General features: G+C 38.5%; 1 protein-coding gene across 1 annotated transcript in view; it reads left to right on the top strand.

The window, feature by feature from the left end:
- Positions 1-14,203, top strand: part of HOMER1 (homer scaffold protein 1) — an 88,320-nt gene extending 74,117 nt beyond the window's left edge. The window contains exons 7-9 of the mRNA XM_054652671.2: positions 3,689-3,799; positions 5,478-5,558; positions 11,183-14,203. Coding sequence (XP_054508646.1) covers positions 3,689-3,799; positions 5,478-5,558; positions 11,183-11,371 — 381 coding nt within the window. The 3' untranslated portion in view covers positions 11,372-14,203. The remainder of the gene's footprint in view (positions 1-3,688; positions 3,800-5,477; positions 5,559-11,182) is intronic.

The raw sequence follows: 14,203 nt of genomic DNA, 5'->3' as shown, positions 1-14,203 counted from the left end.
TAAAATCTCCAGAAAACTCTACAATGGCCACTGCTAGGAGGGTCTAGGGTCTGCCAGAAGAAGTTGCTTTGCTGTCCTACTTTGGCTGATGTATTCCACACTGAAGTAGGCAGTTGAGTATAACACCATCCACATCCTAGAAGAGTTTGCACACTAAATAGTCACTAAAAAGCCTTTTCAGAATATTTTCCTTACATGTAATCCTTACCTGGATAATAAATGCAAAATAAAGAAACAGAGGCTAGGAACAGTAACTTTTTTCTTTTTTAGTCTCAAATACAAAGCCAGAGTTATTGACGTTTTCAGATATGCAAGTCAGTGCAGTCTTAGGGTAGCACAATAGCAGGACTTTGTTTAGCCAGTTACTGTTCAAAGATTGTTCTTTCAGTCTGAATTCTGTACTCAAAATGAGGTGTAATCACGGGTACATTGCTTGATACTGCTGTGCAAAGGTTTGAAGGATTGATTGAGCTTTGCTTTTAAACCTGAAACACTGAATGAGGAGTGTCCCTGATAATAGCTTTTGGGAGGGTCAGGCTAAAGCACTTTAACTTGCTTTTATGCCCCCTTCTGTGCATAATGCATTAACAGTTACTTGTAATGATTTTTGGACCACTGATCATGAGAAAATTAAATGCAATTTGAGACAAAAAACAGGACAAGTATATGCTATGCAGATTTTTTGCCTAGAGCTTTATCTTTTGTTACTTCTGTTTTCAATTGCATATTCTTTATATCACATCCTTTTTCAGCCCATCTTACTATACAGATCTTTTTGAAAGGGTCACAGTATGTTTTTCATCTTTATAGGTACATTCAAGAAGATAAAAACCTGAAAATATTTGACATCTTTTCAGATCTCTGTAGAAATGGGCATTTAAATAAGATTGATTAAAATAACCCAGTTTTTTAATTGAGTTTGTTCTTTTTCTTCCCAGCTTACTGAGTTTTCAATCAACAGTAAACAAAACAGTTGAACATTATTTTCTTGCATAATCAGTAAGAGATGGATGTTTGCCCAGAGAAAAGCTGGGCTAGAGTAAGTCATCACAGCCCTTTTAGTGCTGGCAATTAATTGTCCCTCTGAGAGCAGTTGCTTCTGTTGGCAAGAAGGTTTGTGGGAGCACGGCCTGCTCTGCTTAAGAATAATCATCTGTGTTTGCTTAAGCAATTTCAATAAATGTGTTGAGTTAACGTGGACCAGAGTGTACTTGGGAGTATTCACATGAGCTGTGCACCTGGCAGGGCTGCTGCAGGAGGTGTGTTTAACTAGCAATAATAGATGCAAGTTAGAATGTAACATTTCATCCAACACTTTGATTCATCACCCCTTGGATTCCCAGCTTGCACCAATACATACATCCTCTGTACCAGCCAAGAGGAAACCATATGGAGAACAGGGGGAGTCCAGGTGCTTCCTTAGTCGCAGGACAAGAGACCTCTGCAGGCATGCTTCAAGGCATGAGGTTCTAGGGCAGAGGTAGTTTGGGGATTGGGCTTACTTTCATCTCTCCAGATGAGGTTTTGTAAGTGAGCATTCTGTGCTGGTGCTTGCTGAGGGCCGGTGGGTCTTGCTGAGTGCAACAGCTTTTGAAGAGAGATTGTCTTCTTGGAAGTTACTATTCAACATCTCAGCAGGAAAGCTTGGAAATGTTTGAAAAGTTAAACATGAGAAGAGCTGAAGGTGAAAGGGGTGAATGAGTTTGACAGTTCCAGCAAAACTTAGGAAGGAGCTAGAGCTCTTCATAAACCTGCAATGTCAGAACTGTCGCAGTTCTGCTTGAATAGTGGAGGATTCTTGACTGGGCAAGACCCTGAGCAAGCAAATGTGACCTCAAAATTTGCCCTGTTTTGACCAGGAGGCCTTGACCAGATGTCCACCAGTCCCTTTCCAGTCTAAATTGCTCTGTGCCTTTCTGATTCTTGCTCCCTCTAGATGTTAGGTCAGACACTGTACAGACATAGGTTTGTCCTCATTGATGTGTTCCAGTTCTTGTTTGTGTAATTGCAGTGGTGAACACTGTAACAGTATTATAAGAATCTAAATACAGATAGATATGTGTAATTGAGAAAATCATCTAAGACTTCAGTTGTAATGCTCAGTGGCATGTAATAAAATGAAGCAAATAAGTCTTTTTTTAAAATTTTTTTTGTCTTGTCATGAGCCTGGTATTCCTTTTGGGACAATACCAGCAAATAAGAAAGTTCTTTAGGGTGGAAGGGAATGTTGCCTTACCAAGCTATATCCTACTCCCTCATTCCCTTTACCCCCTGCCAAGAATTTGTTCCAATCTCAGTTCTCTCCATTACAAACCTCATGTGCAGAAATGTCTAACCAATAGCTTTCCAGCAGAAGAGCCTAGATTCATCATGGCTATTGCAGAGGAGAGGTTTGTGGTCTGTGATTCAGACAGGAGAAATTGTTTAAATTTCCTTGTGTTTCATCTTGGCTTCCCTTGGACTTGATTCAGTAATCTACCTTTTGAGCCTACAAATAGTTCAGAGTTTGAAATTGCTGGTATCACAGTGGCTTTATTAGCTAGGGGACATTGGTGCTGGAAAGGAGCAACCTTGATTCCCTGAGATACTATTTTACCTAAGAAATTAAATTGTCTTGGAAAATATCTACCCTCAGCCTTATGGCTGCCTCTCTAAGAATGTTAAATTGAGTGTTAAAGGTTTTTGTTGCAGAATTAACTAGCATTTTGTTCAAAGGAGTTTCATGGCCAGATTTGTAGGCATGCCATGCAGCTCTGTTGAAAACTTTATATTAGGATTGACAGGCTTATAACTTATGGAGAGAAATTCATTATTAGGTTTTAGTTATTAAACAAAAATGTTTTAGTGCACACATGCAGGCAGACGTGGTGTGAAAGTTCTCTAATATTCTGACCTGAAATGTGAGAGGTACATAAACGAGATTTTTGCATAGGCTCTAGCTGCATGGATTTTGTTTCTTTGATGCAGCAGCTGTTTTTTAAAACTGTTTATCTGTGAGTGGCAGAATATTAGCATCATTTTGATTATGAAATAAAACAAAAGTGCATACCACTGCCAGGTATCTTAACATAATCAAGGGCAGAGGGAACATGCTTGCTGTCTGCTAATAAAAGGGGAACTGAGCAGATCCAAATTGTGACATTAGCTGTTGCCTTTGTGACTGAGAGATGAGCTCCATTAGTAGGGAAAGTTAGAAGCTGGCAGCTGTACTTTGCTGGCTGAGTGTCTGCTATTGCACTGTTGATGCCGAGTGATGCTGTGAAATGTTAATTGGCTTTCTAGGAAGTGTGTGAACATTGTGACTTAGTAAGGTGGTAGAAGATTAAGTGTCAGATGGAGAGGTTAGTTAGACAGACAGATCTGTGTTTAGTCATCAAGGCATTACTGTGTTTGAAGTGGTAATTCAGAACTTTGTTAAAACTTTTGATAATTAGTATAAGTTTTAATTAGCGTTCTTCTCAGCATATAACAAATGAATTTGTTTCCAGGAATTCACAGCAACAACTTACATAATGATATATAATGGAACATTATGCCAACTTTATAAGAACACCTTCACCATTTTAATCAACAGAAGTCATCCAGAAGTTAGGGTGTATTTCAAAGGCAGCTTTGATGCAAAGAAATAATAGTACCTTGAATATATTGAAATTAATTCTGTATGTGTTTCTTCTATTTATTTCAACAGGTGACTGAGCTGGAGTGTGTGAGCAGTCAAGCCAATGCAGTCCACACTCATAAGACAGAATTAAACCAGACAATACAGGAATTAGAGTCTACACTGAAGAAAAAAGAAGAGGTATCTGCTAACATTTGTTTTTGGCTTTTCTATTACATAATTTCTAAAACCTTTCAATATTAAGCTTGTGATGGCTAGATACTGAATTATTTGCTATTGATGTTACAAAGTAAATTCTTTTTCAACTTTTTTGAATTGTTAGTATTTTTTTTTATATAATTACATTAGCCCAATATAGAGCTGGGTATCTGGATAGCAACAAAAAAACTATCATGTTTTCCTGTTTGCTTTTGCCAAACATTTCTGTTTGCAAAAGTAAGTCATAAGTGGTTTCCACAGGGCAATAATCACAGTGATGCAGTCCAGATTCACTAAGAAAGGAAGCTGTTGTAGGCATGCTTTCTGTTTTTCTGGAGAATAGAGTTTGAGACAAGTAATAGGTCAATGCCTTTGTCCAGCCAGTCTCTTTTTCAGGCTCTGTTAATAGAGCTGACCTTTATGGTCCATAAAATCAGTTCCATAAGATCAATTTCCTTAAAAACATGCCAAACCCCCAGCCTGAAACTTGGTATTTACTGTGCCATGTGCCTTGGCCTGGATCAGCAGCAAGTAAATAAAAGGAATTGGAGTAACACCTGCATTGGCATATGTCCTAGAGGAAAGCATATCTGTGCCACAGAAGGATCAAGAATCACCCCTTTATGGGTGGAAAAAGGAGATGGAAGCAGCTGCACAGGAAGAATTATTTGCCCCGTGTAAGAGACTGTGGGCACTGGCGTGTGTACTTGGAGGGGCAGTGTGTCTTGCCAAGCCTTCCCTCAGTGCTGTGAGGTGTTTCCAAGGAGGATGCAGGAGAGGCACAGTCATTACAGAATATATTCTCAAAATGGAATGAAGCCTTTTCCAAACTCCTTCCCATTTAATAGATTAGGCTCAGCTTGGTAATGTTTCCCATTTTGTTGCCCATTTCTTTTGATTATGCTGAGTTGTTGGCTGCAAAAAAATCCTGCCAAAAGGAGTTCTGGGAGGTGAATATGCCTATCTGGACAAGAGTACTTACTAGTTTTAAGTTTGATACCTTTTAGTTTTGTTCACTGTTTCTATTCTTGTCTCTGGAAGTAAACTAAGAACAGGTTTCTCTTCTGTTCATTATTTCATCTATATTTATTTTATACCTTATTGTTTTCTAATTGCTAAATTAAAGATGCCATTTCTTTTAGATTCTCTTTTTACAGAAGTCAATCAAAACATGCAGTTTTTTGATGTTCAGCCCTGCTGCTGGTGACATAATAAGCAGTTTACATTTGAAAATTGGATTTTTTTTCCTTGAAAAAATGGGGAAGAGTAGATTCTGATAGAATATAAAGTATTAATTTGTTTTTTAATTACATTTTTAAAATTAATTAATTAATTAATTAATTAAAAAATTTGTTTTCTTAATTTTTTGGGCAAAAATTATTTCGTGTCTCTTCAGGGGGAAAAGAAAACTTGGACTTTTACAAATGAAAATGCTTTTGTCTATTGTTGTTCATTGACACTGGAGTTGCTGTTTTGGGGCTGTGATTCGGAAGTATTGGAAGCAGGGCTTACACATCATGTTCTCTGATGGGCAGTAGCCAACTGGCAGTTTTGGTATTGTTGCAATGACTTTCTCGGAAGAAGAAGCAGGAGCCAGATTACCAGCACTGAGGCCAAGCCAGGTAACACATTGCTAGCAGGGTTGTTTCTTCTCCCTTAGGAAATAGAAGGATTGAAACAAGAAATTGAAAATGCCAGAGAGCTCCAGGCGCAGAGGGATTCTCTGACCCAGAAGTTACAGGTGAGCTGTAGTGCATCATCTTAATTTAGAGAAAGTGCATCATCTTAATTTATCAGCAAATGAGCAGTTCACATGTGCAACTTGTGCTATATTTACTGAATGTGCCAGATGAATGTGTAGGTTAGACTGCCCTGAAAGTGCTGGGTTGGAATGACCCTTAGGGATTTGTATCAAAATTTCTACCTGCTCTAAATTGCTATTTTTTTCTGAGGAAACACATCCACATTGTTTTTACATGTCCACAGAGTACTCTCAGGTTAGCAAACTTCCTTCCCTGATACATGTCCTGGTTCTGGTTCATTTTCATAGCACTGTCTTCCCATAGTTTTTGCATGCCACTGAAATGGTCTGTCTGTGTATCATCAGCCTGGGAGGAGTTTGTGTTCAGTTTTTTAATATGTCCTGAGAAAGTAAGGGTTAAAATGCTCTTGTGTAGTACAGGCTTTAAAACCACACTTTCTACATTTTCTTGGAATTATTTAGAAACATTGTGTTTTTATTGTTTCTTAGCAGTTGTTTCTTACTGTGTGTAATCCCAGGTAGCTGAGGCTGCTGGAATTCATGTTCTCTCATTATATCCTCCCATGCTCCATCTGAGCTCTTTCCAGTCTGTTGCCGCACTGACCAGCCTGCATAGCCACATTCCTTGTCACACCTGCCTCTGGAATGACCAAAAGCTTATGTGGATTACACTCTGGGTTCAGCTTTCTGAGTTTTGAAAGAACTGGAAACTCAGGCATTAAATAACTCCAACCCTAAAGTGCTGAAAGGGAATTCTCTTGGTTCTATGGCTTAGCATGCTGAAAGCAAGCTGCATCAGGTCACAGCCATAGCTTAGAAGTCATTAGGCAGCTATTCTTTGAAATGTGTGACATGAATTGGAACCTCCATGAATCAAATTTTAACCTGCAGAATAAAACACTAAAGATCAAAATGAGTTCATTCATTTTCCCCATTCTTACATCAACTTGTTTGTACAAAGTATGTTATTACTTTGAACAGTGTTTAAAGAGTGTTTTGAGTACACTGACCTTCCCTGTTCCAAAAACTGTTGCTGGTTTTAGGCTAAATCTACAAGTTTTCATCTGAAAAGGCATTTATGTGAGACTAAAAAGAGACATTGTAATATAACATTGTAATTGTAAAGAGAGTTGGAAATTGTTCTAGCAATAGCAAATGCAGTAGTTTCATTGTAAGATCACATGAAAAGTAGCAGTGAGCCAGAATTATCCTTAGCAAGCAGAATTATGAGACTAGTAAGAGATGAAAGATTAGAAAATGGTAAATTTTTTATTAAAATTTTACCTTATAAAGTCAGTAGTTCCATTTTGGTATATTTATGTATAAGTGATTGAGGGCAGCCCTGCCCAGAAGGACTTGGGGGTGATGGTAGATGAAAAATTCAACACTAACCAGCAGCGTGTGCTCCCAGCCCAGAGAGCCACACGTGTCCTGGGCTGCATCCAGAGCAGGGTGGGCAGCAGGGCCAGGGAGGGGATTCTGCCCCTCTGCCCTGCCCTGCTGAGACCCCACCTGCAGCTCTGGGCTCCCAGCACAGATGGACCTGCTGGAGTGAGTACAGAGGAGGCCACGATAAGGCCTGATAAGAGGACTGGAGCACCTCCCCCATGAAGAGAGGCTGAGAACATTTGGGCTGTTCAGCCTGGAGAAGAGAAGGTTGCATGGAGAGGTTACTGTCAGCAACTTTAGAGTATTTGACAGTGGCCTACAGGGAGCCAGGGAGGGACTCTTCATCAGGAACTGCAGTGATAGGACAAGGAGTAATGTCTTCAAACTGAAAGACTGTGGGTTCAGATTAGATACTAGGAAGAAATTCCACTTGGTGATGGTGGTGAAGCACTGCTTCAGGTTACCCGAAAAAGTTATGGATGGCCTATCCCTGGAAATGTCCAAGGCTAGGTTGGATGGCACTTTGAGCAACCTTATCTAGAGGAGAGGGTTCCTGCCCATGACAAAGGTTTGAAACCCTTTGTTGTGTTGTTTTAAGGGTCCTTCTAACCTAATCCATTTTATGATTCTGTGATTGTTTAATCACCAAATGGATATATTTTGTATATACGTCCATGTGACACATTGTAAGTGATGTGTTTCTGGAAATGGCTCTGTATGGTTTTATTCAAGTAAATTTAAAGGATCATTTAGGATCTGAGTTAAAAGGTGCCTTTATTAAGCTTAAACTTAATTACTGTCCTGATCCTGCCCAGGAAAAAGATCTTGAGTCTTTGCTGTAATTGTCTTGCTTTGATTATACTGGTGTTTTCTGAGCCACTTCATCCTACATCTGTCACATTCTCTGCTGTAGCTTCACACTGTCTCATGTATGTTCACTTACCTGACTCATCATTTATTTTCAGACTGATTCTCTCCAGGGTTTGTATCTGTTTCTCTCACTCTTTGTTCTTGTGCTTTTTTTTCCCCTCTTGTGCTTTGCAAGTGGATTATGTAACTTTAAAAAATTTTGGTAAAAATCCTCTATGAAAAATGCTATACAAAGAAATTAGTATTTCAAGGCGTACTGCATTTCTGACAGATGCATATCAGGAATTGATTAGATATCAATCATTGGAAAACTCTAATGAAGAACAATATATTATCGTGAAGGTTAAGTATCGGGGTCCTAATTCCGTTTGTGATGTAGAGAAGTCATATCAGTGAGTCATGATGAGCATGACTCTCACAGTAGGTCAGAATATCTTTATTAATATGGCTGATTCCTAAATGTTGCTGTTGTGTATCGTTTGAATATTTTATTCCAATCCTTGCACTGAATTCTGCAAAAGATTGTTACAGAGTGAACAATAAACATAACTAGTAATGATTTCATTTTTCTGTAAGACAAAACAGTATGAGAAATGATTACATCTGATGAAAGAAGAGCTTATAAAACCAAAGGTAAAAAATCCAAGTGCAAAATACATTCTAAAAAGGGCCTGAATGTATCAAAGAGTAAATTTGTTGTTGGATGAGATCAGCTGCCAGTAAAGGGAAATGGCACAGTTAGGGGAATAGATTACATTACATGTAACCCACTTCTTCCAATCAAGAAGCAAGTTTTGTGGTTGACTGATTTGAAACAGGAAACTGCACATGAGCTGGACATGAACTTACAATGCAATAACACTGCAGAAAGCATTAATACTAATTTAGGGTAAATATGCATAAGGGTCAAATGTAAATTTAAGAAGTAGCATTTTCCAGAAATTAAAAGCAATATCTTCTGGCATATTTTATTAAAAATGTGTGAGAAGGGCCTGAAGGGTGTTCTTCAGTGCTAGATACAGGCCAACAGAATGCTCTAGTCAAGCCCAGATATTACAATGTAAAGCCATATAAGTATCTATAGATTTGTCCCAAAGTGATCTATTTCATCACTGGCTTGCCTGCTTGCAGGAATTAATTATCATTGAGGTTAGAGCAGTGGCAAGAAGACTTCCTAGAGCACACAGATTTGGTGACTAGGAGAGGAGCAATGACAGGATGGGCAAATACTGAAAAACAGCAATCAGTTTTCTGTGAGCTAAAGAAAGGGCTGTGTCACTCTGGCAAAGCTGAGAGGACCTTGGATTTCACTTTTATGCCCTATACTGTAATCACTTGGCCCTTGGAGGGTAATGAACATGTGCAATCACTACACCAGGTAGTACTTGTAAGTGCTTGGCCTGGAAGGCAGGAGTAGACCAAATGAAGAAGAGTCTTTACATGGTATTACTGGGTTATACCCAGTTGTCTTCATTTGTAACTGCAATGGAGTAGCCATTCAATATATAAGCATGTTTGCATTTTATTTGTATAATTTCTGCAAGTGCACTATCCAGTTAGCTTCTTTTAGTGCTTTGGCAACTAAATTGTTCAGTGCTACACAAATTAATTCTTCTCTTAAGCCTGGCAGTAAGGGGTAATTCCTGTTCTCAGGTGTGCTGGCTGTTCAAGACTGGTGCCCAAAACTCCATAATTTTTTACTTGCTCATTTGCAAACAAGAAGTAGGGGAGGCCTTCAGCTTGGCTGGGAGGTAACCCTTGGCTCTGCAAGCAGCCACAGCTATGAGGCAGTGAATGTCCTGCAGCACTGCTGGGGGCCAGAACTCTGGGCTGCTGCAGAGGCTGGGAGCTGAAACTGAGCATTGGCCATGTCACCCCATCCCCCCTTTGGCCAGGGATGCAGCACCCAATCAATACTGCTGCCAGACCCCTTGCAAGTGGGTACCTTTCTCAGGTTTTGATACAGGGCTGGCATTACATACCTGTTACTCTTGAATGACCCAATATATTTTCTGTATAGGTCAGGTTGTTTTCTGTGGGTAGCTGAGATCTGTCTAATGTAAACATGAATATATTTCTTAGCCTTGAGGGAGACAGAAGAATCACACCAAAACCAGTGCGAGAGTTGGAGGGCTGAAAGAGGAGTTGCTCATGCTGTGATCATTGTCTGCTGCCAGATCTCCCTTCCTGTTTGTAAAAGTAGTTGTAGTAAAATCTCAGAGGAGGCCTGTTAAAGCTTTGTGGCACAAAACCACTGTAAAGGGAGGAGGTGTTGAAAAACATGTTGCCATACATACTATGAATTCACTATGCACTTTTCCAGAGATGCTCTACAGGGTGTATGGTAGACTAAACACACTGCCTCTGTGCTGCCTTTGAAAATGATTTTTGTAACTGAAATTACAAAACTTAGCATAAATTTATTAGGTGGGCAATGAATCGAACAAAGAACAATATGCTATTCCAGACCTAGGTGACTGGTTCATTTGTGATTTGATTGAAGAGAGGGCACCTGTCTTGCACAGGGCAGAGCAGTTGGCACTGTCTCCCAACAGGTGCAAGCTGGAGCTGTGAGGAGTCCCAGGGGTGGATGCCAAGGGCTTCTCCTTGTGAGTGAGAGCTGAGCTTGCTCAGGGTCAGACCCCCTGGGCTGTGTCCCACATGCTGCTGCTCCATTTTCCCGCACTGCATGGGAAGGGCAGACCTGTGCAGCAGTGGTGGCTCTCCCAGTGTCCCTGCTCCACAGGTGGGCGCTGTGCAGCAAGGCACCATGTGCAGCTTGCACCTCCTGGTTTACATTTGTCACAGTCACCTTGACCTCTGCTTGGGCCCAGCCATGTTCCTGTCTTAATTTTCAGAGTGCAAAGCCCATATACAGGATGAAAATAAAGTGGTGCTCCTCTGTCTCTAAAGCAGCGTTCTGGATGGGTTTTTGCATGAGAACTTTTGATAGAGAACCGTGTCCTTGACCAAATAATGTAGTCTAAATCAGGGCATACTTGAATGTAAGTAAACTCTGAGAAGGTGTTTTCATTAGGCAGTACATTTCTGAATGATAGAAGTGATAACACACTTGAATAAGTGTATCATTTGTTCACTGGTTGAGTTTGTTCCTCTCCAAAAGTTTCAGTCCTTCAGATAATTGTGGAGAAATGGAGGAAGTGGCAATACATATGCAATCTTAGTAACAATTCAGGTTCTGGTTTTGACATACTGAAAACTGGAAAGGTTTACATACTATTTTAAAAAGCAGTTGACAAAAATAGTACATGAGCACCAAGAGGACATTAGACTGCTTTGTGTTTGCAGACAACACATTAACATGTTGTGTATTTTCTCTGAAGGAAGTAGAAATTCGAAACAAAGACCTGGAAGGACAGCTGTCTGATCTAGAGCAACGTCTGGAGAAAAGTCAGAATGAGCAAGAAGCTTTTCGCAATAACTTGAAGACACTTTTAGAAATTCTTGATGGAAAAATATTTGAACTAACAGAATTACGAGATAACTTGGCCAAGCTAATAGAGTGCAGTTAAAGAAAATGGGATTTCAGTGCCAATCAGCTTAAAGATGCACTGTCTCTCTTCATAGGACTGTGTTGGGCTCTGCATCAAAGTTGCACAAAATTAGAAAATGCTCCTCTGAGAGGGATTGTTTTAAATTTGACTTGTAATTCAATGTAAAATTTAGAACTTAGCTTGTAGCCAGTTTAAGAAAAAAATAACTAACAAAAAAAACTTGAATTAAAAATTACCTCCTTTTACATTATTGGCCACAGATCTTTTGAAAAACATTAACAATAATTGAATGCAATCCTTTTCTAATTATCAGTGATGGAAGAATTAGCAGTGTCCCAGGACACACCCCATTTTGTGACAGATACAATATAGGTTATTGGCTGTTTTATTTAAGATATTTAAATACTGTGTTTTGTGCAAGAACTTAGTGATGACAGCCCTGTATTTTGTTCTTAATAATTTCTCAGGATATGTTGCACTGTGGAGAAGCAGTGCCGGAACAAATTTATTCTTGCCAGGAATGAGAGAGAGTTGCATCTTTAATTGAAAGAAATTTACTATAATTGCTTGTATAAACTTCTTCTTTTTTGTTTTTTTTGGGGTTGGTTGGCTGGTTGGTTTTTGGTTTTTTTTGGAGCTATACATATATACTGGAAGATACCGTATTTCTTTATGGAGCTTACTTTGGTGTTCTACAATATTGTCCAATGTACGGTTTAGTTTTTCATATGAATTCCATGTACTTACAGTGAGATAGTATCTTCCACTTAACTAAATTTTGAAGCCAACCAGTGATAGAAGGTGAGTCCCAAGGGAAAAAGAAAAAGCCCAAACTGCCCTGAGAATTTTAAATGTAAACTTAACAGTTTAAATTTGACCTGCACACATAACAAGGAATGGCCGGTTTTTTGTTTCTGGCCTTGATACTTATATTGAATGTTCAATTTGCTGTTAATCTGTTCTGCAAGAGACTTTTTCAGAATGTGACATGAAGTAGAGGTTCTGTGAATAATGGCTTACGGGGAGCACTGTTCTGTTACAGATTCATTAAGAGCACAGAGGTACCGCAAGGGATTGTTTGTACACTGAACGTGTCTGGCCAAAAAGGCTAGAAGTTTTTTCTTGAAGTTTTGTTGTCATAGCAAATTGAACTGAAGACATGTTTACTCTTTTATGGGTCTTCATATCACATCTTTATCCAAACTACACCAGGCAATATTCTGAACTGTTAACTAAGTGTTTAAAAACAAGACATTGAATTGAATTATCCTTAGTGAGCAGGTTTTAAAGTTGTTTTGATGTAATTTTAACAGACTTTTGGCAAACACATATTTCTTTATATAATAGATTTATTTAAAAAACCCAACTCCTTGAAAGGTAAGCCAATTGTCATGTGTCTTGCATCACAGTGCATTCTTGCCATAAATTGCTTGTAATGCTGAAGAGGGCTTTTTTAAAATGTATGAATGAATGTCAAACCTCAGAGTTGAAAGATGCACGAACCTTTGTTTGCTCCCCAAATTAATTTGAATGTTAAACATGAAATCTAGCTGCTTATTCAATTTGTAGAACACAGTTTTCTTCACTTAGATTCTGATATTCAAAACTAGAAAAGATAAGTTTGTTTTCATGTATGTACTGTGTGTATGTACCATATAATACACGCAGGTTGTCATTTATATTGGAAAGACATGCTTTATTTCTAAAATAACTTTTTCTTTTCCCTTAACTGGTAATTTATCAGGTCTCCCCTGACTAGTCAGGGAAGTGGCTTAGGTTAAATGTTGAAACTGTCATGTATTATATGGTATGTAATATACACAATGTTTACGCTTTCTCCATATTTTTTAGGGTATTTTCTCACATTTATTAAAGGGGTGGGGGGAGCTTGTTTCATTGTGCTACTGGTTGAAAATTTTGTGGTGAGCTACATGTTAATCATTCAGGGGATTTTAGACAGTAGTGTGTATATCTTCATCAGGTCCATATGAGCAGATACAGCCAGTTTTTAATTTTCCTGGGGATATTTGGGCCTGATTCTCCTGTCACTTGTGCTGCTGTAAACCAGATGTGTCCTTGATGTGATGTCAGCAACATTCCGTTGGCATAACATCCGTGGAAGTGCAAGGAGAATTCGGCCTGTTAATGCTCAGTGGACATAATAAGGATGAAGAAAGAATAAAAAAAACATAATGATGGAATAAATGTAATATTATTTTTAATGATATTATTATTGACATTTTTAAAGATATGATGTCATATGTGTGGGAAAAATAGTGGACAAAATATTTCCACTTAAATTTTGTGAATATGTGTGGTACATGAGCATTTCTATGTATAAGTACACACACATATGTATATACAGAACATGGAAAAATTTAGATGTGCACATTTTTAATATTTTCCTATTGAAATTAAATTTAAAATTGGAAATTGATATTTGAGAATTTCTTTTTCTCATAGAATAGATAAGCTTCATTTCTTTTTTTTTAAACAATACAATTACTGAGGGCTGCACCTTTGAATTCCCAAATAGTTGCCAAACATAAATATGGGATGAGGTGGACATACGTGCACATATAAATAAAATCCTATGTCTAAGACTATTTTTAATGCTTATGTACAGTAGGCAGGTGTTTAGAAATTGTGATCTAAAGTTCATACTTAGGTGGCTATACCTACTGTAGCCTCTTCACTTCTGTTTTAACATAAAGGTTTTGCCATTTGAAACATTACTGTCCCAGAGACAAGTACTGTACATTGTATCTATCTTTAATGAAACAATGGGAATATGTATACAAGAAAACAGTGTTCAGTACTATAGCCTGAAAACATGACCGTGAACTTGCA

The sequence above is a fragment of the Agelaius phoeniceus genome, chromosome Z (genome assembly GCF_051311805.1).
Source record: "Agelaius phoeniceus isolate bAgePho1 chromosome Z, bAgePho1.hap1, whole genome shotgun sequence".
Lineage (NCBI taxonomy): Eukaryota > Metazoa > Chordata > Aves > Passeriformes > Icteridae > Agelaius > Agelaius phoeniceus.
The sequence above is the reverse complement of the archived record's forward strand: the minus strand, read 5'-3'. Positions and strand labels throughout refer to the sequence as shown.